Genomic DNA, 25,990 nt, shown 5'->3' on the forward strand with positions numbered 1-25,990 from the left:
TCAACTTTTTCTCCATTTTTATTCTCAGCAACAAGCCAATCTGATCCCGGGGTTGAACCTGAGCGCACTTGGCATCTTTTCAACAGGACTTTCCGTGCTGCCTCCACCAGCAGGGCCCCGAGGAGCTCCCCCCGCTCCCCCCTACCACCCTTTCGCTGTAAGTAGCTCAGCTTTCAGGGGTTCGCTCATACTCCTCTAGGCAGCGGCATTTCTCGCTGTGTTGAATCAGAGCCAAAGCTTTCATTTGGAGGCCATGCTCATAAGGGCTGAATTCAACAGTTCTTAGGACTTCTTCCTAATGGACAGATTAAAACCATCCTCTAAATATGTGCTCTTAAACATAGTATATATCATATCTGGGAAAGAAAGAGACTGCTAGCAAATTCATTAGCTAGAAGCCTGTTCAATGTGAAAAAGGATTTGTTAGCGCAAATAAGAACCTTCATGAGTGTTGTTCACTTACTAAAATATATTTTCGTACCTAGATGACTCATGTATAAAATTCTAACCTGGGTCTACGATTCAAGTACATTATATTTTATTAATAGTTTTTTAAAAGAAAATAGCACACACAGTGTTTATTCCTAGACACTTAGCACAATGCCTGGCATTTAGTAGATTCTCAGTAAGTATTTATTGTTTGAATCATAATTAATAGCAGCAGAAGAAACATGAACGTTATGTGTTTTCTACTTGTCCCCATCCACAAGCATCATTCAAGATCAACATGTTACCAAATTAGGGCTCAGGATACTTGACAGCTTTTTTTTTTTTTTAATTCATTCCTAATTCTCCACACATACTACTTATTTTTTAAGAAAACTAATTTTCTCCCAATGTTTATATTGTTTAAATGGGAAGAATCAGGTTGGAGAACATTAGCTTAACCACCTCTTTCTTTTGAGAGGTGGTCTCTGGTATCGTAGGCTTCACAGTGTCAGAATTCTGAGTAACTCTTTGGGTTAGCTGTAGAGACAGGGTGAACTCAGTGTGCTGTTTTGCCAAAAAAAATAGGGAAATGAACTGACACCCACATCTTTAGTCACAAGGACATGCACATTCTGTCATCGTGTTTATATACAGCTTCTCTCCATACCATTTCTTTAGAATTATATACATTTTCCTTTAAAGGATAGCGTCCAATATTGAGCTGTGTGTGTGTGTGTCTGTCTGTCTGTCTTAGTGTTAGAGGGAGCTGGGAATATGGCAGGAGGGAACTGGCAGCTGGAGAACAGCTTTGAGAAGTGTGTGTCCCCATCTTTGCTGAGATGTGAGAATGACTGAGCCCAGGATGGTGAACTGGCCTTAGACATGTGGCATTTCTTGAAAGAAAGATTATAGGTACTGCTCCACCAATGATAACTTTGAAAGTCACGCTACTCTGTCAACCTAAGTAACATAAATGGTGGGAGAAAAAAGATGTAATACAGTATAAAATTCTTCTAAAATTGATCATCTAAAAGAGAACTCAGCAAATGACCGTCTGAGGCCAGATCCAGCCCACCACTTATTTTTGTGTATATATACAACTATGAATGTTTATTAAACGCATTGTCTGTCTGCTTTTCTGCTGTGATGGCAGAGTTGCGTAGATGCAGTAGAGACCCTGAGATATGCAAAGCCTAAAATATTTATTTGGCTCTGTGCAGAAAAATTTGCAGATCCCTGAACTGAAAAATGAGAACTTTTCATATGATAACAGAATATTTTCTAAACTTGAAAATAGGTTTTGCCAGTTGGGAAGCTTCCTTTACATCCTGTACATCTGAGATTTTTTTACTAAAACAGTAGAATAATGATTTTTACAAAAATAGTTTCTGTTCTCTATAAAACAGCTTTTAAATAAAATATTTTCAAGTTAAAAGCCGTGTAGTTCTGATCTTGAGCCCTTAGATCAAGATTAGTTTCTAATCTAAAACACACAGTTGCCCCAACTCTGCAACAGTACAGCTCCTGCAGACCTCTCTCTCTGACAGCTACAGAAGACAGGGAGGGCATAGAGGTGGGCATCGCTACCCACCTGTGCAGGGTCTAGGCCCTGAATTGGAGGCTTGAGGGCTTCCCAGGTGGACCCACGCCTCCTGAGAAGGACAGAGGAGGGTGGAGTGGTGGGGAGCCTTCATTCATAAAATATTACTGCTTTCCTGTCACTTAGACATTCAAATTTCAAGGAATTAGGGTATCTCTTGGTTGCTTTTATACGTCACAAACCTCTAGTGCTTTTGCTGTCAACATCCGAAGGTCAGGAGATCTGTGCATCTGTTTATAGGTGGCTCACACATGCATGAATTGGGGTACCAATGCTGGAAGCTTTTTATGTATGCGTGTATATATGAAAATTACCATTTTTTCATTTTCTGGTTATAAAAGTAATACATGCATAGTATTTAAGAAGCAAATGGTACAAGTGCAAGTTTTTTCTTAATCTCGAAATAACTAGTGTTTCTATTTATTTGTGTGTGGGTATATATTAAGTATATAGATGATATATATTCCAAATCTTCACTCTACAATGGAAATTCCTGTATATATATCATGATTCTTTTATCCAGTTATTTTCTCAGAATAAATTCCTAGAAATAGAATTGCTGAGCCAAAGAATGTATAAGTATATAAAAATATAAATGTTGATATTTTTATATTTATTAGCATATAAATTTTGATACATAAAGAATGTACTATTATTCCTTCTTATCTGATATGTGACACAGAGGCTTTTTTTTCCTTCTGTACTCTCACTACCAATGTAATTATTCCTTGCAATCTGGTACTTTCTTAACAATAACTTTTTTTATTGGTTTATTTGGGGCTGTGCTGGGTCTTCGTTGCTGTGTGGGCTTCTCGTTGTGGTGACTTCTTTGTTGCAGAGCAGTCTCTGGGGCACACGGGCTTCACTACTTGGAGCGTGTGGGCTCAGTAGCTGCAGCTTCCAGGCTCCAGAGCTCAGGCTCGATAGTTCTGGCGCATGAGCCTAGTTGCGCAACGACATGTGGGATCTTCTGGATCAGGGACCTAACCTGTGTCTCCTGCATTGGGAGGCAGATTCTTTACCACTGAGCCACCAAGGAAGCCCTGCAGTCTGATCCTTTAAAAGATACTATTATGAGTATCTTTTACTTGTAATAAGCACTTTGGGGCTTACTGGACATTTTTCTCCCTCTCTAATTAATTGTCTTTTTATATCCCTTCCCTATCAATCTGTGGAGAGGCAGTATAGATTCTGGAGTCAAACAACCTGTGTTTGAATCTCTGCACTATATCACTTGTTATTTTTAGCAAACTTGGGCAAGAGAGTTAGCCTCTTTGCATTTCCATGTCCTCTGTTTCAGGCAGTTGTTGTCAGGGTAATTAAATAAGTAAAAATCCGTACACAGTAATTGCTATATAAATCTTAGTTGCTATTGTCATTTCCCCCCATCTTTTTCTTTAATGATTTGTAACAGCTAATTACATATTAAGGCTGTTAACCATTTGTCATGTTGTAAATATCTTTCACTAGCTTGTCATTTCTCTTTGCTTTATTTGTGGTGTCTTGTGCCATAGTAATTTAAAATAGGGTTTTTTTGAACAAGTGAACTACTATATGAAGTAAATAGGAAATGTTTCCCTTTAGCCTTCCTTCTCTTACCCAAATTTTACCCAACTACCACTCCCCAGAAGTATAGTATTGTTGTTTTAAAATGTTTTATGAGCATATATATAATCATTTTATTCAAAAGCAAATGGAATCATGCCACATATAGTGAATTACTGTTGTTTTATTTTTCACTTATTATGAGCATCTTTCCATATCTGGAGTTGATTCTCTTTAATGGCTTTTTAACTCCATTGTATGAAATTACTATAATTTTTCTACTGAGCATGCTGTTTTTCAACATTTGGGTTTTCTCTAGGCTTTCTCTGCTACCAATAGTGTCAAAATGAATGTCCTTAAACATAAGAGTGTGAGCAGATCTAGAAGTAAATTCTAAGACTGCAGTTATTACATCAAAAGGGAATGCATTTTTCTTTAAAATTTTCATGTTTTCCTTCAACAGAATTAATGCAGAAATTTTAAGAATTAAGATAGTTAGATCAGTGTTGTTTTCCTTTATGGACTTCTGGCCTTTGATGTTATGCTAAGAAAAAGCTGCCTGCTATCTAAGAGTATAGAATATCCTTCCAGGTTTTCTTACGTCATTCTTAGTTGTTGGTTTGGGGGGACTATTGCTTATAATTCATAGGCAGTTTATCTTGACTTGTACGTTGAGCTAGGGATCCAATGTTATTTTTTTCCCACTGCATCACTCAGTTTGAAATGTCAGCTTTGTTGTATGCCGGACTCCCACTGAATCTTGTTCCTGGGCTCTGTTCTGTTCATCTTTCTGTCTACACTGCAGTTACTATAGTTTTATACTATCTTTGACAGTGTCAACACCAGGGTTATTTTTTTCCTCAAAAGACTGAATTGAAAGGATAGTCAACTTATACTATACTTGGGAAAATTGAGAATATGTAGGAATTTTCTGTCCCTTGAAGATTTAATGCAATCCATCCATAAAACCTCTGGGCCTAGCGCTTGTGTTTGGAGAAAGATCATTTATACCTTTCCAGTTCTTACCTGTTCCTGAGCTGGTTTTGTTGATTTATGTTCTCCTGTAAAAGTGTTTATCTCTCTTTTCATACTTAGTGACACAAAGTGGTACAAAGCAATCTATTAGAATGTCTCTTTTCATTCCTAACATCACATACTGTGTTTTCTCTTTCCTTAATCAAAGTTATTAGGGAGTTTTCTTTTAATTTTTTAGTAGTTCAGGGTTCCCTTTTTGTTATCTTACAATAGTTTCCTGTACTTTCCTCTCAAAGAATGTTATTGAAACAGTTCTGGGTTTTGTGGTCTTGCTCATGCATGATCAAATTTTGGAAACCATGGATCTTGGAAAGATATACCTTCTCTAATGGACTAAAAGTTGTGTTGACGACTGTAAAATCAAACTTTAATTGATGACTTGTATCCTCTATATAATTATTTTTTATCTCTATGACATTACATTTTGAGAGCAGTTTACTGTTCCCACTATGATTATGACTTTTTAAAATTCTTTATTTCTAATATTTGTTTAATGTATTTTTATAATTACTCTAGAAATAATCTGGAACTTTAGTCCAAATTATTAAATTTTCTTTCTTAGTACACAATCTCGTAATTCAGAGTTATTTAGAATTAGCTAAATTTTACTGGTCTCTGCTCACTGTAAGTGGTTTCTTGTGTTCCATATCTTCTCATTTCTTGAGTTATTTGTTTTTGTTTCTTTTTCTGGAGCACTTCCTTAAATAACTTTTTTTCAGGAATAGCACATAAATAGTATAATTTCTAAGCCTTTGTTTATCTGAAAATGCCTTTTTTGCCTTTCACACATGAATGAAAGTTCAACTGGATGGTTAGAGATTCTAGGGTCATAGTTCCTTTAGAACTCTTAAAGCAATACTTGTAGCATTTTGCTTTTCAGATAAGTTGCTACCAGTAAGAAACTTTTTTTTTTTTCATTTTCCTGTAAGTTTTTTGCTTTTTGTAGCATTTCACCTTCACCCTGGGAAATCAGAAATGTGAGTCAGCCCTTCAGTCTGACTGTTCAGAACGTTTTTCACTGGTTCAGGAAACCTTCTGGGTCTGTATTATTAATTTTGGTATGTTTCTCTTCCCTCTGTTTTTGGCTTCTGGAGTTTATACTTTCTGGAGAGAGAGCAGTCCTTTCCCTCTACTTGCCATGTCTTTCTGAGTCCCTCCTTTTGTTTTGTGTGAGTTAACCTTCTTGTGCACTGACTGCCTTTTCAAGAGTGTCCATGCTTCTATTTACGTGGTTTCCATTGAGTTTTTACTCTGCTCATTTTTAATTTCTAAGATTGATGATCCAGTTCTCTGATTGGCTTTCCTCATAGCAGTCTACTCACATTAAAGCACTGCCCTCTTGAATCTCACTGAGAAATCAAAGCAGACTTTTTAAAAAAGTTCTCCCTCTTTGCTAAATTAATTTACCAAGGTCATGTGCTTGCCTTGCTTAGCTTTGCTTCCCTCTTTCATGCTGCTGGTTCTCTGCATATGTCCAGTGAGTTTTAATTGTTCATTCATGTACTTAAACTCACTAAAAGGCATATTAGAACCCTTTGGGCAGCCTTATCATAACATACACTGTGGGTCCCACCTATAAACCAGTGAATTTGGAATGTTCCATGTGAGGGCAGCATTGGGTTAAGATCTAGAGACACAGAGTCAGACAGAGGATCTGTGCTCGAATCTTGGCTCCACTTCTTTCTAGCTTACCAACTTCTGGTCCCCATCAGCTCCTGAGGTGGTCCTCTGAGAGCACACAGGGCTGGTAGGAGGCACTGGACAAGCCGGGGTAGCATGTGTGCCTTCTGAACCTTGAACAGCTCTACCCATGACTCTGAACCCTCTGCCTAAGTCCATTCCCTTGCCCCACGTCCATGTCCCTGGTTCCAGGGAGGAGCACCTGCCATCTTTGTAACAGCACTCTGTCATCACACTAAAGCTATTTATATATCTGAAAATATTTTGTATGCCTGACCCTTGCCTTTTTACGACCCTTGCACACCCTTCTCTCTTCCTGCTCCGTGATTTCTTTATGATTCAGAATATCACCTAAATGATGCATCAAATGGTCATACCCAACAGCTTGGAACTAAGGACCCTGTAGTTCTTCTAGGAAAAGCAGACCCAGCTTTAATTTCATTCTAAATGTTCTTGAGTGTGTTTGATATGTTTTTGTTGGTGGTCAGTCACTAAGTCATGTCCAACTCTTTGTGACCCCATGAACTGCAGCACCTCAAGCTTCCCTGTCCTTCACTCTCTCTCGGAATTTGCTAAAACTCATGTCCATTGAATCAGTGATGCCATCCAACCGTCTCATCCTCTGCCACCCGCTTCTTTTGTCTTCAGTCTCTCCTAGCATCAGGGTCTTTTATTTTCCAATGAGTCACGTCTTCACATCCGGTGGCCAAAGTTTGATATCTACCCCACTACTACCCCAGCATGGTCAAGCATAGAAGATGACACTAATTTCCCTCAAACCGAGAATTTGAAATTAACCAGTGGATAATAGTGATGCCCCCACCCTTGTGGCCTCTCTTTTTGGGGGTCACATCTTTCAGGAGCGCCTTCAGCATTATCTCTCCCCCCCCCATATCTGAAATTGTAATTCTTCTGAAACATCTAAAGTAAAGTAGCTTCTCCCTCATGAAATAGGTGCTGCTCTGCTAAGTCGCTTCAGTCGTGTCTGACTCTGTGCGACCCCATAGACGGCAGCCCACCAGGCTCCCCTGTCCCTGGGATTCTCCAGGCAAGAACACTGGAGTGGGTTGCCATTTCCTTCTCCAATGCAGGAAAGTGAAAAGTGAAAGTGAAGCCGCTCAGTCGTGTCCGACTCTTAGCGACCCCGTGGACTGTAGCCTACCAGGCTCCTCCCTTGGGATTTTCCAGGCAGGAGTACTGGAGTGGGTTGCCATTGCCTTCTCCAATGAAATAGCTGAGGACCTTCAAACTGAGACAGTAAGCTCAACTGCCATTTTAGAGTTAGGGTTCCATACCACCTGTCCCACTCTGGGGCCCCAGTTTGTCAGATGGCTACACCCTGCTTTCCCATTAAAGAGAACATTTATTCAACAGGTTACTTTTTGATCATTAAGCCTAAGCACCTCTTCCATTTGAGGTTGTGGCCTCTCCTGTAAGTGTAAGGGTAGAGGGAATGGGAAGTGTGATAAATGAGTGCTCATTTACCAATAGTAAAGGCCATACGGTCCCCAGTGATGGAGTCTCCATGCCGGTGACCTCATCGAGTGCCACGTGGTGTACTTCAGGGGCATCTCTCGTACGTAGGGTCAAACCCACGTCCAAACCCAGGCCCAGCTCTGCGTGACCTCACACTGCCTGCCTCTCCATCGTATCTCATTCTGTCTCAGTTATTTTTGCCATCCTGGCCTCTCCTGTTTTCCAAACAGGCCAAGCCCTTTCCTAGCTCTGTATCTCAAAGAACTCTCTTTAGAATGTTTCCTATCTAGCGCCTTACACGGGGCTCCATATCCTCTGTGGGTCCCCACTCATAAGTTACCTCCTCCGAGTCCTCCCAGACCCCTCCAGGTGAAACCACCAGCCCACTGCTTATCTCAGCAGCTACCCCTCCTCGTGTCCTCCTGTTCATTTTTTTCATATACTGTCTGCCTCCCCAGTAGAACCTAAGTTCCATGGTGGCAGTGACCCTTTTCTCTCTTAGTATCTGTGTCCCCAGCACCTAGAACAGTGCTTTTGCTCAAATATCTTATGCATGAATGAATAAACAGTTGAATGAACTCCCACAATAGTATTATAAGCTCTAGATACTTTTTAAATCCTTTTGTGGATGAGGTTCAGAAAAGTTGAGTAAATTATCCCCAGTTGTATACAGCTAGTGATTGAGACTCGAGTCTTCGGGGCCTTCTGACTCCAAAAACCATCCTACAGACACAGAAGCTAATGACAGAGCCTCAGCCAGAAGTAGGCTCCTGATTGCTGTGTTCAGGGCTCTTTCTCCACAGTGGTTTTCCAGCTGTAACTCATGAACAAAAAGGGGACTGAGGAATCCATTCTTTTTAGCCTTTTACAGTTCATTCCCTCCCCAGCCCAAGTGGTAGATCTAAATATGATACCATATTTGTCTTGGGAGTATTTAAACCTAAAACAGAGCTACCCTTGTGGTTTGTCTCTTTTGGGGTCAAATCACAATTCAAAAGAATTATTTCTGCTGAGGGCTGAAGGAAAAACTTTCCAGGTGAGAGGAGGACAGATGCATCCTTTCCCCAAGGATTTGTCTGGGCAGAAAAGCTGCTGGAATTCTCTTCTGACCCTCCATGGCCCAGAACTGGGACCTGCGCTGAGTAGAGTCTGGAGTTGGTGTTCTTCAAGAAAGAGGCAGGACCAAGTAAGCCAAGTATCTTCACTCAACGCTTCCTTTCAAAAGTGGAGTTTGCCAGGAGAACACTGATCTCATAGCCCCCTCTTGTGGCCATGAGGTGTCACTGCAGCCTCTTTCCACGTTATGAAAGTAGAGGCTGGCTTTTACAGCATGGTTGCCAACAAAGGTCCGTCTAGTCAAAGCTATGGTTTTTCCAGTGGTCATGTATGGATGTGAGAGTTGGACTATAAAGAAAGCTGAATCCTGAAGAACTGATGCTTTTGAACTGTGGTGTTGGAGAAGACTCTTGAGAGTTCCTTGGACAGCAAGGAGATCCAACCAGTCCATCCTAAAGGAAATCAGTCCTGAATATTCATTGGAAGGACTGATGCTGAAGCTGAAACTCCAATACTTTGGCTACCTGATGCAAAGAACTGACTCATGGGAAAAGACCCTGATGCTGGGAAAGACTGAAGGCAGGAAGAGAAGGGGACGACAAAGGATGAGATGGTTGGATGGCTCACCAACACAACGGACATGAGTTTGAGTAAACTCTGGGAGTTGGTGATGGACAGGGAGGCCTGGCGTGCTGCGATTCATGGGGTCACAAAGAGTCGGACATGACCGAGCGACTGAACTGAACTCCCTTCCTTTGGCAGAGCTTCTGTCTCCTGCAGGTGCTGTGGACACCCCAAACACCCTTGGAGGAAGCTCCCCACCATGTTCATATCTCTTTTTCCCCTGAGGTCAGAAGTCCACTGCCCAAACTCAAAAAGAGGAATATCTACATTTTGATTCCTAAGGCAGTGTTGTGCTCTGGAACAGAGAAGCCAGTTGGATATTCAGGGAACAGAGAACACCAGGAGATCTGTTCAAGGGTCCTCAAATGGAAGTTAGGTCCACTAACTCCAAGCCTCATCGTGTCTGACAACTGCCAGACAGACAGGCTTTTGAGGGTTGGTCCCAGAGCTGTCCACCTCCCGTCCTGTCAGGGCCACGTGTCCACCTTCCTTCCTGTACCAGGCAGGTCAGCATTTATTATACTTGGCCTTATGTGTAAAGCACAGTGAACTAGACTCTGCTGACTCTGCTTAACGTTCTACCCATAAAATATATAAAAGCAGATGCATTCCTGTCTCGCAGGACTATTAGGAGGATTGAGAGAGTTTATGAATAAAGGATCTACCACAATGCCTGGGACACAGGCCTTGAATAAAAAGCAGCTACTTTTAAAATGAATGCTGTTTTCTTAACAACTCTGTTTTTCTACCACATCTGCCTTCCTGTTCCCTGCTTCCCCCTCCCCCAATATATATATATATATATATTCATTCATTTTCTCTCCTGTCTCAATTTCGTTTTAACTCCTCTATTCTCCATCACTCCATTCCTTCTAAGATTCTCTGGGAGCTCAGTGATCTGACTTCCCCAGGAACACCTTTGCTTGTTTGGACTAACTCTTGGACTTGGCCTGGCACCCTCTAGGCCTTTAATCCACGGTTCATAATTCCTCAGCAAAGAGAAGCCACTGGCCCTCCCTCTCTGCCTGAGGTTAGGTTAGAAAGTGTGAGTGCATGCTCCCTACCCTGGTGGGTTCCTGGGAAGCCCAGAGCTTGGCTCCACCAGGGAAAGCAGCAGAGATCTGAGCTGCAGAGGGATGTGCCTTCAGGGCTGCGCAGCGGTGTGCTGGGAGCCAGGGTACGTGTGGGCGTCTTGCCTCCCTGAGTTTGGTGAGCGGCCTCGCGGGCCCCACTGACTGAATGTTTCTCTCCTGCTGCAGACCCACTCCGGATATTTCTCCAGCTTGTACCCCCCTTACCAGTTTGGCCCGTTCCCGCATCATCACTCTGTAAGTGCCCACAGTTTAGTTCCATCCGCCACTCGTCCCTCTCCTGTAGCCAGTGCCACGCAGTCCTTGGCAGACTGACCAGGCATGCTCACGGTGCACATGCTGTGCCCCGCGGTTGCAGGCTGTCCTGGGAGCGACACGTCACAGAGTACCAGCACAGGACGACCCGGCACTTGAGCGCATGGGAGGATGCCCCGTCAGCATCCCGTTTGTGCTCACAGACCCCACAGGTGGCTGGAAGCTGGTGTGGGGAAGGGCGGGGAGGTGATCAGCAGTCCCATTAGGAGGTGAGGCTGGGCTAAAGAACAGTCTCCAAAGTTCTTTAACAAAGTCTAGCAGGTGGGCTGTGTCATTCCCACAGGCCTCCAAGGACAGGGACTGCAAGGGCCCCCAACGCCCTTGCCCATGTCTCTCTAGGTTGTCCTGTGCAGCCCAGTCAGAACAGGTTTAATCAGTCTCGTGAACCATCGCCCCTGCAACATCTGCTCCTGCCAAGGATGGGGAGGGCAGCTCTGCATTCCCACCCACAAAGTGCCTCAGGCGCGGTATGCTTATGAGCTGTTGATTCCTTGGAAGAAGACACAGAAGGGATACTCACGTTTGAACTTCACAGAAAGCCTGTGAACAGGCAGCTTGCTGGGACCAGCGAATTCAGAGATGCTCGAAAGAAACTTGCACTCTGGTTGTAGGGTAGTTATTAATAGTACGGCCACTGTTCAGGTTCATCCCTCCAGCTTCCCACCTGCAGTGCCCCAGGCAACAAAGAATCCCATGTTGCACCCCGCCACTGGTCTGGGGAGGCAGCCCACAGGGGAATGATGGCATCTGTCTTGTCTTGTCCTTCCAGTATCCGGAGCAGGAGATTGTCAATCTGTTCATCCCAACCCAGGCCGTGGGGGCCATTATCGGGAAGAAAGGAGCGCACATTAAACAGCTGGCCAGATTCGCCGGGGCCTCCATTAAGGTAAAGCTGCTCTTGAACAGCCGTCTGTGTCCCACCGTCTTCCATCCCCCCCCCACCACCACCTACTCCATGTCCCTTATTCCTTCTGTCCGTCCTGGGGAACTCTTGCACCATCTGCAGAATCCTGGAACCTGCCTGCAGCACTGTTTCCATATGTACTCATGTTTTCCTCTCTCCTTTTTTTGTTCAACTAACAAATGAATTAGGAAAAAAAATACTAGTAATACATAAGCCAACCTAGTCTTCCTTGGGCTACCACTGTCCTCCTCTCCTCAAGATGAAGCAGAGGATTCTCCCAATTGAAGGGACTGTGGGCCTGAGGGAAATGATCATTTATACTCAGCAGTTGTCATTGCTTGGCATTGGCACCCCACTCCAGTACTCTTGCCTGGAAAATCCCATGGACGGAGGAGCCTGGAAGGCTGCAGTCCATGGGGTCGTTAAGAGTCGGACACAACTGAGCAACTTCACTTTCACTTTTCACTTTCGTGCATTGGAGAAGGCAATGGCAACCCACTCCAGTGTTCTTGCCTGGAGAATCCCAGGGACGGGGGAGCCTGGTGGGCTGCCGTCTCTGGGGTCGCACAGAGTCGGACACGACTGAGGCCACTTAGCAGCAGCAGCAGTCAGTGCTTTGATGCCTTAGTTAGTCTCCACTTCAGAAACCCCTGAACTTTGAAACAAAACAGTTTGCATGAAAAGCTCTTTGAAAAGCAGTGATGAAACCATAGACAAAAGCTGGTGACAAAGCCTGAGATGCAGCCTGGACACTGAGCAGAGGGGTCAGGGAGGAAGGCCCCTTGATTCACGCAGCGCCCGAGCTCCGAGGTCGCTGCAGTTCCATACCCACATCCTGCCTCCCAGAGCATAACGGGAAGAGTCGTCAGAGAAACTGAAAGGGGAGGATTATTCGGCCCTGGTCCTGCTCCAAGCCCGGCTATCAGCGCTGACTCACGGGCAGAATGCTGAGCACGTCCCAAGCCTCATGAAACACTTTCGGAAACAGAGTTTCCGTTGTTACGTAAAATAATTCGCTGCCATGGGACAACCCGGAATTTCGAACAAGAAGTCTCATGACTTGGAGAGAAAGAATGCTTACACTTTCTCCCCAAGAAGAGCTGGAATTTCTCCCACAGCAAGTGTACTGGAGGAAGAAAAAACCTTGAGTGGTACAGAACAAGGACTGCAGTGAGACTGTGACAGAATGTTATGTAGGTAAAGCATTTTCCCTCACGGCCCTGTCGGTCTCACCCACGAAGTGCACAGACTGGAGGAGAGCCCGAGGGTGGGGGGTGACCAGTAGCAGAGCAGCTAGAGCCTTTGCACCCAGCAGGCTTGTTGCAGGTGAGACCCAGCCCAGGTAGCACAGGCTGTGCTGGGCCCACCCTCCATGTGGGACAGGTAGGGTGTGGACAGCCACTGTGCTGGCTGCATACTGAGATGTCGGGCCCTGTGGTCTGAGATGCAGTGCAAGAGACAGAAACAATTTCAACTAGAAGGGACTTGAAGAACTGTCTCATTAAATCCTATTTCCACTGAGAAAAGTGAGTTGGAAAGAGGGAACAGGCCACAGCAAGGCTTGGATAGCAGCTCTGCTGACTTGTAGGCTACGGGGCACCTCCTGGGGCGACTGCAGCAATGACTCTCCACTTGCCCTTGCCCCTAAGGAACCAGGGCCCAGTGTTTGGTTGACATGTCGACGGCCACAAAGCTAAAGCCTATGAGAGCCGAGATTGGACCAGGCTCCCCTGTCTCTGGTCCAGTGTTTTCTCACTATAGCACTCTGAATGCTCGATCAGTCATTCCAGCAAGCCTTCAGGAAAGTAGAGAAGGATCGACCCCTTGGACTTCCCCTGAGCCTACCCATAGTCGCTCGGTATCCCAGCAGCATTGAGTGGTAGTGTGACTTCTGTGCTGGACAGAGACCACGGGGCTGGGCCAGGAACAGAATGGGCTCTGGCTCTCTAGAGCAGCAGGAGAGAGAAGAAACCAGGGAAGCCAAGCATTTGCGAGACATATTTCCTACTTCTTAAAATTGATCTGGTTTTTGCTAGTTTTATCTTGACGGGTCTCTGACACCATGTCTCTAAAGGTGATGATCTCGCCTGCTCTGGAGAACCACTCCCATCCTGCCCTGCTGGTCTTGAGGCCACGCCTAGAGGCACATCGATGCTGCCGGGGCAGGGGCCAGCCTTACACTAACGTGTGGGAGCACAGTGCTGGAACGTGGTGGGCTGAGTTGGGACCGTGTGGTACACGTAAGAGATGCTTCTGTCACAGGCGAGAGCGGAGACCTCATCACCTGCTCAGCCTGCGGAGCCTCTCGATGGCGGGTTTAAGAATGTCACACACAACTCCCAGTCCCCACTCCAGCCCTGCTCACCCGTGATCTTGATGATCACCCCATCTTTCTGTGTCTCATCTGCTTCAGTCATAGAATGGGGTCCTCATCACAGAGCCTCTGGGGTGTTTGCCTGCAGAGTGCCATTCCAGAAGTGCGGCTGCACACGTGTGGCTCTCAGTGCCAGGCTGGGCTGGGAATGCCGGGTAGAGGACAGATGACTTTCTTTCAGAATTGGAGCAAGGTGGCTGTGAGAACTGATCGGGTCAACACGATGGGGGAATTAGCCTTTCTCAGTTTGGGTGGATAAGAGCTGGGAACCACTGTGCCCATGCTTTGTCACTCTCATTCACCCTTGCACACAAGGAGCGGATTTAATGCCACCTATGGATCTATGGGCTTCCCTGGTGGCTCAGAGGTTAAAGCGTCTGCCTGCAAGGCGGGAGACCTGGGTTCAATCCCTGGGTCGGGAAGATCCCCTGGAAAACGAAATGGCAACCCACTCCAGTATTCTTGCCTGGAGAATCCCATGGACAGAGGAGCCTGGTAGGTTACAGTCCACAGGGTCACAAAGAGTCGGACACAACTGAGCGACTTCACTCCACTATGGATCTAGAAGTAGAGACAGGGGTTCCCGCCAATGATCTTTTTTTTTTTAAGATTTTTTTTCTTTTTTTGATGTGGACCATTTTTAAAGCCTTTATTGAACTTGTTCCAATGTTGCTTCTGCTTTATGTTTTGGTCTTTTGACCACAAGGCATGTGGGATCAGCTCCCTGACCAGGGACTGAACCTGTACCCCTGCACTGGAAGGTGAAATCTTAACCACTGGACTGCCCCCTCACCAGTGATCGGTGCTGCGGCCTGCTGGAGGCTCTCAGTCCCCTGGACACATCTGCGTTTTTTAGCTGAGGTTGCAGCCCTGAGGTTGGAGGCTGGCAGGCAGTCTGCCCGCAGCAGAGGGAAGATGCTCCAAGAAGCTCTGATGGGTGACGAGTGTCTGACGTTCACCCTCATACCACTAAGTAGTCAGGGCCGGATCCTCCTTGAGGCCTCGAGAAGGGTCTCCCCTTCCAGGGTGGGCACAGGTCAGAGCAGGCCTTGGCTCTGTCTTCACAGCAAAGCTGGAAAAGTGACACGGGACCCTGAGGCCTGCAGATGCAGCCTGGCTTAGGACGTGTAGAGAGAAAAGTAAATTAAACCCTGTGGAGGCGGAGGTCTTTTGAAGGCAGCTTGAGACTCAGACACAGTGGTTCAGAGACGGTGACTTCAGACACACCCCGTTAGTGGTGCATCACATTCATGCTGAACAGTTCAGGTCAGTCTTGGGGATGGTGTCTCTGGACCGTGCATACAACCTCATGAGGTGCATTTGTGTACTAACCTGGCTCATCCTAAACACCCAGTGTACTTTTAACTCAGTTTAAAGTAACTTTACAGGAGTTCCCTGGTGGTCCAGTGGTTAGGATCCTAAGCTTCTACTGCAAGGGACATGTGTTCGGCCCCTGATGGGGAACTGAGATCTGAAAACTATGCAGTATGACCTAAATAAATAAAAGTAACTAATTTTGCTACAATGGGGAATATATGAAGAGGTTATAACCAAAAAATGTATACTTGGTCCATCTTGAGTTGTGTTAATGTCAGACTGAGACTGAGCGCTAGGTTTCCAGCTTGCCAGGTTCAACCAGGTTCCACCTGTGGGGAGAGGTGGGTGTGCAGAGCACCCTGGACCCGGGTGTCCTCATGTTTGCTCAGGCACCGTCACAGTCCTAGGCACGCCTGCTCTAGTTCAGTTGCCACCAGCAGCCAAGAATGAGAGCCAAGAGGCCCTTTCCTGCAGACTGGCTCGACTGAACTCCTCTGTTGACCAGCCCTTCCTCGCCTCTGGGCCCTGGGTGGGCTAGAGGGCTTCTTAGTGAAGAGGTTGGTCACTGCTGGGGTTGGGGGCAGGGATAGGCAGTAACTAGTAACCTGCTTCCCACCTGAATTTGATCCTGGGTACTAATGTCATTTCTCCTAAGACCCAGGGTGGAAGCAGCAGGCTCAGAGTCCCGGGTGCAAAGGCACGAGTCCCGTAATCTCTTGCTAGTAGGGGTGCCACCCACTTACACGAGGAGAAGGGGCGCAGGGAACAGCACCAAGCAGCAGCGTCTCCCTCTTGCTTTGTGAACTGCAGATCGCCCCAGCAGAAGGCCCAGACGTCAGTGAAAGGATGGTCATCATCACCGGCCCACCTGAAGCTCAGTTCAAGGTCAGTGCCAAGAACCCCCTCAGTCCTGAGCGCAGGGCTGCCTGTTAGGGGCGCTGAGAACCTTTAGCAAGTGCAGCTGCCCCAGAGGCAGCTTCAGGCTCTTCTTTGGAGGCTCCATCCTATCTTCATTTCCCTTCCTGCAGTAGTCTCCGACCCACCCGGTCTTCCCCGCCTCCAGGCTGTGCCCTCTACACGGAGCCCTCCTTCCCTTCTCTCCTGTGAAAAGTGGACTGTCAGTGCCCAGTTCAGATAGCACCCCCGCAGGAACATCTCTGATCCCTTGGCCCTGGTTTTGAAGATGGAGCATTAACACAGGGTGTGAGGGGAAACAGCAGCTTGTTGGAAGTGTGCGGAGGCGTGCGTTCCTTTATTTCATACTGGAGGACAGTTTTCCAATGCTGTGTTAGTCTCAGGTGTTCAGTTACACACATGCATGTATCCATTCTTTCTCAGGTGGTTTTCCCACGTAGGTTATTACATAATGTTGAGCAGAGTTCCTTGTGCTATACAGTAGGTCTTTGTTGACATATGATAATCCCAAACTCCTAATTTATCTCCCCACCCCTAATTCCTCCCTTGGTAACCATGTTTGTTGTCCGTGAGCCTGTTTCCTTGTTTCGTAAATAAGTTTACTTGTATCACTTTTTTAGATTCCACATATAAGTGATATCATATATTTGTCTCTGGTTTACTTCACTTAATATGACCATCTCTAGGTCCATCCATGTTACTGCCAGTGGTATTTATTCTTTTGTAAATGGGCTGAGTAACATCCCACTGTGTGTGTGTGTATGTGCATCACTTTTGGTTGGAGCATTTAATCCTTCTACATTTAAGGTAATTATCAATATGTATGTTCTTATTGCCATTTTGTTAATTGTTTCGGGTTTGTTTCTGTAAGTCTTTTTTCTTCCCTTCCTCTTTTGTTCTCTCACAATTGATGACTATCTTTAGTGTTGCGTTTGGACTGCTTTTTCTTTTTTGTGTATCTATTATAGATTTTTTGGTTTTTACATAGCAGTCTTTATATACACAACACTGTTTAATAAAGTTGCTGATCTAATTTCAAATGCCTTTCCAATGTCCTGCATTTGTGCTCTCCTCGTGATGACTGCTTTTGATGCTGTATTTGTGTATGAATGGTTTCCCACCTTTACTCTATGTTTGTCTTTACTGGTGAACTTGCCCATTCATAATTTTCTTGTTTCTAGTTGTGGGCTTTTCCACCTAAAGAAGTTCCTTTAGCATTTGTTATAAAGTAGTGAATTCTCTTAGCTTTTGCTTATCTGTAAAGCTTTTGACTTATTCATTGATTCTGAATGAGAGCCTTGCTGGCTATCCTTTGTTGTAGGTTTTTCCCTTTCATCACTTCATTTTCTCAGGCCCTTTCTCTCTCTCATCTTCTTCTAGAACCCCTATAAAGTGAATGCTGGTACACTTAGCATTGTCTCAGAGGTCTCTTAGACTTGCTCATTTCTTTTCATTCTTTATTCTGTTCCACAGTGTGATTTTCACCAGTCTCCCAACTCACTTATTCATTCTTCAGCATCAGTCCTTCCAATGAATATTCAGGACTGATTTCCTTTAGGATGGACTGGCTGGATCTCCTTGCAGTCCAAGGGACTCTCAAGAGTCTTCTCCAACACCACAGTTCAAAAGAATCAATTCTTTGGTGCTCAGCTTTTTTTTATAGTCCAGCCCTTACATCCATACATGACTACTGGAAAAACCAAAGCTTTGACTAAATGGACCTTTGTTGGCAAAGTAATGTCTCTGCTTTTTAATATGCTGTCTAAGTTGGTCATAACTTTTCTTCCAAGGAGAAAGTGTCTTTTAATTTCATGGCTGCAGTCACCATCTGCAGTGATTTTGGAGCCCCTCAAAATAAAGTCTGTCACTATTTCCATTATCTCCCCATCTATTTGCCATAAAATGATCAGACCAGATGCCATGATCTTAGTTTTCTGAATGTTGAGTTTTAAGCCAACTTTTTCAATCTTCTCTTTCACTTTCATCAAGAGACTCTTTAGTTCTTCACTTTCTGCCATGAGTGTAGTGTCATCTGCATATGAGGTTATTGATATTCCTCCCAGCAATCTTGATTCCAGCTGTGCTTCATCCAGTCCAGCGTTTCTCATGATGTACTCTGCATATAAGTTAAATAAGCAGGGTGACAATATACAGCCTTGATGTACTCCTTTCCCAATTTGGAACCAGTCTGTTGTTCCATGTCCAAGTCTAACTGTTGCTTCTTGATCTGCATACAGATTTCTCAGGAGGCAGGTCAGGCAGTCTGGTATTCCCATCTCTTTCAGAATTTTCCACAGTTTGTTGTGATCCACACAGTCAAAGGCTTTGGCATAGACAATGAAGCAGAAATAGATGTTTTTCTGGAACTCTCTCGCTTTTTTAATGATCCAACGGATGTTGACAATTTGATCTCTGGTTCCTCTGCCTTTTCTAAATCCAGCTTGAACATTTGGAAGTTCACAGTTCACATACTGTTGAAGCCTTGCTTGGAGAATTTTGAGCATTACTTTACTAGTGTGTGAGATGAGGGCAATTGTGTGGTAGTTTGAGCATTCTTTGGCATTGCCTTTCTTAGGGATTGGAATGAAAATTGACCTTTTCCAGTCCTGTAGCCACTGTTGAATTTTCCAAATTTGCTGGCATATTGAGTGCAGCACTTTCACAGCATCATCTTTTAGGGTTTGAAATAGCTCAACTGGAATTCTATCACCTCCACTAGCTTTGTTCATAGTGATGCTTCCTAAGGCCCACTTGACTTCACATTCCAGGCTATCTGGCTCTAGGTGAGTGATCACATCATTGTGGTTATCTGGGTCATGAAGATCTTTTTCGTATAGTTCTTCTGTGTATTCCTGCCACCTCTTCTTAATATCTTCTGCTTCTGTTAGGTCCATACCATTTCTGTCCTTTATCGAGCCAATCTTTGCATGAAATGTTCCCTTGGTATCTCTAATTTTCTTGAAGAGATCTCTAGTCTTTCTCATTCTGTTGTTTTCCTCTATTTATTTGCACTGATTACTGAGGAAGGCTTTCTTATCTCTCCTTGCTATTCTTTGGAACTCTGCATTCAAATGGGTATATCTTTCCTTTTCTCCTTTGCCTTTCACTTCTCTTCTTTTCACAGCTATTTTTAAGTCCTCCTCAGACAACCATTTTGCCTTTTTGCACTTCTTTTTCTTGGGGATGGTCTTGATCCCTGCCTCCTGTACAATGTTATGAACCTCTGTCCATAGTTCTTCAGGCACTCTATCAGATCTAATCTCTTGAATCTATTTCTCATTTACACTGTATAGTCACAAGGGATCTGATTTAGTTACCTGAATGGTCTGGTGGTTTTCCCTACTTTCTTCAATTTAAGTCTGAACTTGGCAATACGTTCAGGATCTGAGCCACAGTCAGTTTGTTTTTGCTGACTGTATATAGTTTCTCCATCTTTGGCTACAAAGAATACTATCAATCTGATTTCGGTATTGACCATGTGGTGATGTCCATGTGGAGAGTCTTCTCTACCTTCAGGTAGATTGCCTGTCTCGATTTCATTTAGTTGTTGTTCTTGGGTTTTATCTTGTTCCTTCTTCTGGAACATACTTCTCTGCTGTCTCATTGTGTATTTGTGGTCTCCCTTCTGTAGGCTGCTGGATTGTAGTTCTTGCTTCTCATGTCTGCCCCCTGACGGGTGAGGTTGGTTCAGGGGTTTGTACAGGCTTCCTGGTGGTAGTGACTGGTGCCTGCCAGCTGGGGGATGGGGCTGGCTCTTGTCCCTCTTGTGGGCAGGGCCATGTCAAAGGGCATGTCTTGAGGTGCCTGTGGACTCAGGACAGCTTTAGGCATTGTGTCGGTTGATTGCTGGGGCTGTGTTCCCAGCCTGTTGGTTGGCCTGAAGCACTGGAGCTTGCAGACTATTGGGTGCGGCCAGGTCTCAGTACCAAATGGTGACCTCCAGGAGAGCTCACATTGAGGAATATTCCCTGGGGCCTCCACTACCAGTGTCCTTGCCCCACAGTGGGCCACAGCCAATCCCTGCCTCTCCAGGAGACTCTCCAAAACCTACAGGTAGGTCTAACTGGGGCTCCTGTGGAGTCACTGCTTTGCCTTGGGTCCCAGGGCACATGAAGCCTCGTGTGCACCCTCCAAGAGTGGAGTCTCTGCTTCCCTCAGTCCTGTGGAGCTCCTGCACTCAAGTGCCTCTGGCCCTTCAAAGCTAAATGCTCTAGAGACTCCTCCTCAGGATGCCAGACGCCCATCTGGGGAGCCTGGCATGGGGCTCAGAACTCTCACTCCTCTGGGAGAACCTCTGCAGTATAATGAGTTTCCAGTTTGTGGGTGGCCTGGTGGGTATGGGATTTGGTTATATCGTGACAGCACCCTTCCTGCCATCTTGTTGTGGCTTCTTTGTTTTCGGATGCAGATTATCTTTTTGGAAAGGTTCCAGTCTTTTTGTTGATGGTTGTTCAGCAGTTGGTTGTGATTTTGGTGTTTTCGTGAGAGGAGGTGAGCTCAAGTCCTTCTGTTACTACTCTCTCAGCTGTCTCCCTTCTCCTGCAGTATTTTGTTTTTACCTTTTCACCCCTAGAAAAATTACAAATTGAGTTTTCTAAAAGAAACATATTTATAAAATATAATTCATATTAAAAATATTTAAAATGTGAGAAAAAAATTAACACATGTATAAATGTTCAAGAACAATAGTCCTTCAACTCATAATGGATAAACAAAATGTGGTATAACGACGTAATAGGATATCAGTCAGCCATGAAAAGAGTGAAATTCTGACGCGCACTACATCATAGGTGAGCCTAGAAAACATTCCATCCAGTGAGAGAAGGAAGACACAGCAGGCCACATATGGTATATTCCATTTATGTGAAACATCAGAAAAGGCAAATCCGTGCAGATAGAAGTACTTTAATGGTTGCCAGGGACTAGAGAGGAGGAACTGGGACTGTCTGCCAATAGGCACGGGTTTTATCTGGGGGAATGGGATAGAAACATTCTGAATAGTGGTGGTGGTTGCACAACGTAATGAACGTCCTAAAAACCACTGGAGTGTACACTTGAAAGGGCAGAATTTTAGGTTATGCAAGTTCTATCTCAGTTTTTTTTTTTAAATCCTTTTAGGGGTTTCCCTGGCAGTCCAATGGTTAAGACTCTGTGTTACCACTGCATGGGGCACAGGTTTGACCCCTGGTCAGGAAACAAATCTCATATGCTGAGCAGTGCAGCCATTAAATAAATAAATACTTTTTAAGTTCTTCAAATTTTAAACAGAACAATAAGCTCTTGGCTACACTACCTCTGGAGTTAGGTATCAGAAAGCAAATCCTGTCACCACCACCCTTGCCTCCATCCTTTAATAACAGACTTATGAACATACTATGGGTGGGAGGAAGTTAAGAATTCCCTGAACAAATTCATTCAAGCAAATATTTATAGGTGCTCAGGATACAAAGACTACAGGTAGTTCCACCCTGTCCCTGCACACAGAAAGCTCCCTGTGTGATCGTGTGCAAACCTGAAGACACAGGAGTGTCTATGCATGTCTGCAGGGTACACTTGTTGGGTGTGGAAGGCGTGTGCCCACCGGGTCTGAGCCAGCAGAGCGGGCCCTGGTGAGCATGGGGCCGGGGTTGTGCCATGCCTTGGACTCACCAGTTCCCACAGCAGTGCTGCTAAAGCAGGTTGACATGTCTTGCTCTCTCAGGCCCAGGGGCGGATCTTTGGGAAACTGAAAGAAGAAAACTTCTTTAACCCCAAAGAGGAGGTGAAGCTGGAAGCCCACATCCGAGTGCCCTCCTCTACAGCCGGCCGTGTGATCGGCAAGGGCGGCAAAACCGTGAGTGTGCTCTGAGCTGGCTTCATCTCCTGGCCTGACTTCCCTCAGACTGGCACCCCTGACTTTCCTGGGACAAAAATGTAATCTGCATCATCCCAAGCTGAGGGCCTCAGATCCACAATGCTGAGCCAGACCCCGAGAAACCAGGGTCCTGAGTCCAGACACGCTGCATCTAGGCTACACACTGGGAAGTGAAGACAGGGAGCCACCTCCTGCCCCTGTAAACCCACACACACAGCAGCGGGAAAGAGTAGGGAGCAGAGTTCCACCCAGGTCCTCGGACATGCCTTGGAGACTGCAATGAAGTGAGTCACACGTTTTTTGGTTTCTTTCTCCACAGGTGAATGAACTGCAGAACTTAACCAGTGCAGAAGTCATCGTGCCTCGTGACCAAACACCAGATGAAAATGAGGAAGTGATTGTCAGAATTATCGGGCATTTCTTTGCCAGTCAGGTACCTGTGCTGTGAGCGTCCAGTCTCTCCTGCTAATCTCTTTTCAAGTCTCTAAGCTCTTGGTGACCTGTCGGGTGGCCCCAGGCCCTGTGCACGCCCCTGCCCTGACCCCCATGCACAGATGGAACGGGGCAGGGGCGACCACTCCTCAGCTTACTGCTGCTCTCCTAGCTCTGCTAGAGCAGGCTGAGGAAGGGCGTAGAGCTTTGGAATCAAGCGAGTACAGTTCAGCCTCTCAAATGCTGGACTGCGAGCTCTTGCGTTCCCTCATCCTCCTGACCAGGCCTCAGTCACAGCCTTTCCCTGCCCGGAGTTACTTACCAGGAAGTCCAAGGTCACCCTTGGACCCTGAGGACCAGCCTGGGTGCCACAATGACACTATTACAGGTTAAACACTCATCCCAGGAGACCCGTGTTTCTCTTTCCTCTCCTCTGCTGCACGACACCCCTCATTAGGACTCAGAGCTCCACACAGCTGCTGCTCGTCCAGGCAGAAGGGCCAGCCCCTCAGCATCATGTGACCTGGTTCTTTCTAATGCTTTGTTATGGATGGGGTGGGGGTGGGATAAAGCCGTCCAGTCCCAATCCTGAAGGAGCAGAGGCGGTCTCCACTGACACAGCAGGTGTGTCTGGGTTGTTAGCCCATGTTCCCAACGCCATGCTTTGCCAGGCCCTGTGATGCTGCTGCAGCCCCATGACCCACAGGCACCCTGAGACTCCCTACAGTCAGAGCCCGGCCACGCCACCCCTGTGGCTGTCCCCTCCCAGCCCTGGGCACAGGTCTCAATGGCAGGGCTCTCCTTGCAAAAGGAGCACCAGGGTGGGTGAGGGGGCAGGTGTGGGTTCATGTGTTTTCTCCACTTGTTCAGGGTGGAGTTAGTATCTGGGCCAGTTTCTCACTTTCTCCCCATGCCACTGACTGTCATATCCCCACTATATACCACACTCTAGGAAGGCGGGGGGGATGTTGGGGGGGCAGCATTGGACACTGGAGTGAGTGTAGCTGGGAGAGACGATGCTGTCTGACCTCTGCAGGGTCCTGAGTCACTGATGCCCTGGTTGTGGTTCCTGGGATCCCATTTTCTTACCTTCCACCTAGCAGCCTTGGAGTAGGGGTGGGGAACTCTGCCATTTTACTGAAATAGAGTCCAGATGACACTTCTCTGAGGTTACCACCTCCTCCCCCCAAGTCCCAAGCCCACTCCCCCACTCCCCTCTGCCTGTCCTCAGAACTGGGTTCCTTTTCTCCCCCCATCCCCTTCCTCTCCCTTGCTGCAGACTGCACAGCGCAAGATCAGGGAAATTGTACAGCAGGTGAAGCAGCAGGAGCAGAAATATCCTCAGGGAGTCGCCTCACAGCGCAGCAAGTGAGGCTCCCACAGGCACCAGCAAACAACGGATGAATGTAGCCCTTCCAACACCTGACAGAATGAGACCAAACACAGCCAGCCAGATCGGGAGCAAACCAAAGACCATCCTGAGGAATGAGAAGTCTGCGGAGGCGCCAGGGGCTCTGCAGAGGCCCTGAGGATCCGGGGGGCAGGAAGGGAGGCGGGAGGGCACTGTGTCGAGGCCCAGCCTCCCGCCTCCCCCGGGGGCCTCTGCAGGCTTCGCAGCCATCCACTTCACCATCCACTCGGATCTCAACGCCCACCACGCTATCCCTTTTAGTTGAACTAACATAGGTGAACGCGTTCAAATCAAAGCAAAATTCACACCCTTTTCTTTTTGTGGAAAATTGTCTCTGTACATGTATGTACATATTAGAAGGGAAAGATGTTAAGATATGTGGCCTGTGGGTTACACAGGGTGCCTGCGGCGTTAATATATTTTAGAAATAATATATCAAATAACTCAACTAACTCCAATTTTTTTAAATCAATTATTAATTCTTTTTTCTTTTTCAAGAGAAAGCAGGCTTTTCTAGACTTTAAAGAATAAAGTCATCCTTTGGGAGGTCTAATGGTTTAGTAAGGAACTTCAAGGCCACCCACACAAAATTCACCTGGAGGGAAATCTCACCGAAAGGACACTCACAGCAGTTCTGGATCACCTGTGTATGTCAACAGAAGGGATACCGTCTCACTGAAGAGGAAACTCTGTCTCTCTTCATCCCTAACTCTCACACCCATTTCTCTTTGCTTCACAGGTTTTAAACTGGTTTTTGCATACTGCTATATAATTCTGTCTCTCTCTGTTTATCTCTCCCCTGTCCCCTCTCCCTCCCTGTCTTCTCCATCCCCATTCTTTTTAATTCCCTCATCCCTCTGTCTCAATTCCCATATCTACGCACCCCCCAGGCAAAGCAGTGCTCTGAGTATCACATCACACAAAGGAACAAAAGCGAAACACACAAACCAGCCTCAACTTACACTTGGTTACTCAAAAGAACAAGAGTCAATGGTACTTGTCCTAGCATTTTGGAAGAGGAAAACAGGAACCCATCAAACCAACCAAACAAACAAAAGAAAAATTCCACAAAGAAAGAATGTATTTTGTCTTTTTACATTTTGGTGTATAAGCCATCAATATTCAGCGAAATGATTTCTTTCTTTTTAAAAAAAGTATGGAGGAAAATAGCAATTTACACGAGGTCGTTGGCCAGGGCGTTAAATTTACAGATTTTTTTAACGAGAAAAACACACAAAAAAAGCTACCTCAGGTGTTTTTTACCTCAGCACCTTGCTCTTGTGTTTCCCTTAGAGATTTTGTAAAACTGATAGTTGGAGCATTTTTTTATTTTTTTAATAAAAATGAGTTGGAAAAAAAAATATCAACTGCCAGCCTGGAGAAGGTGACAGTCCAAGTGTGCAACAACTGTTCTGAATTGTCTTCCGCTAGCCAAGAACCTATATGGCCTTCTTTTGGACAAACCTTGAAATTGTTTATTAAAAAAAAAAAAAAGATGACAAAGAAAAACAGAGAGAGAAAATATTGGAGATGTCCTGAATTTCAATAGGGTACGCGCCATTAGGGCTTTTTGCGCTAAAGGATGAACATGTACTGGTTTATGTGAACAAGCCATTTTACCACCAGACTGCAATGCCAGTTTCCTCTACTGCAAACAGTGTTCTGTGACAAAAACAAAAACAAACAAAAAAAAGAAATATATCCAGCTAACCAGATCCTGGTGTCTCAGTCTCTTATTTTACTAAGTATCGCCCACCCCTAGGCATCAGCTGAGTCCTGCCTGAGGGGACTGTGGGGAAACGGGGGGGCATGTGCCGTCAGGCCAGGGAAACTGCACTGGGGAGGCCGGCTTCTCCGGGCCTGTCTCAGGGAGCAGCTACACGAGGTCAGTGGTGGTCAGACTGTGCTCCTCAGGCCAGCAGCATCAGTCTC

General features: G+C 45.7%; 1 protein-coding gene across 2 annotated transcripts in view; it reads left to right on the plus strand.

Annotated features, from left to right (window-relative positions):
• Positions 1 to 25,773, plus strand: part of IGF2BP2 (insulin like growth factor 2 mRNA binding protein 2) — a 169,529-nt gene extending 143,756 nt beyond the window's left edge. The window contains exons 10-16 of one of the 2 annotated variants that reach the window (XM_061413605.1): positions 29 to 157; positions 10,705 to 10,773; positions 11,621 to 11,737; positions 16,257 to 16,331; positions 22,063 to 22,194; positions 22,535 to 22,648; positions 23,927 to 25,773. In XM_061413605.1, the coding sequence (XP_061269589.1) occupies positions 29 to 157; positions 10,705 to 10,773; positions 11,621 to 11,737; positions 16,257 to 16,331; positions 22,063 to 22,194; positions 22,535 to 22,648; positions 23,927 to 24,019 (729 nt within the window). In that variant the 3' untranslated portion in view covers positions 24,020 to 25,773. The remainder of the gene's footprint in view (positions 1 to 28; positions 158 to 10,704; positions 10,774 to 11,620; positions 11,738 to 16,256; positions 16,332 to 22,062; positions 22,195 to 22,534; positions 22,649 to 23,926) is intronic. The other variant, XM_061413611.1, reaches the window with a different exon arrangement.
• Positions 25,774 to 25,990: the final 217 nt, after the last annotated feature.

Source organism: Bos javanicus, chromosome 1 (genome assembly GCF_032452875.1).
Source record: "Bos javanicus breed banteng chromosome 1, ARS-OSU_banteng_1.0, whole genome shotgun sequence".
NCBI classification, from domain to species: Eukaryota; Metazoa; Chordata; class Mammalia; order Artiodactyla; family Bovidae; genus Bos; species Bos javanicus.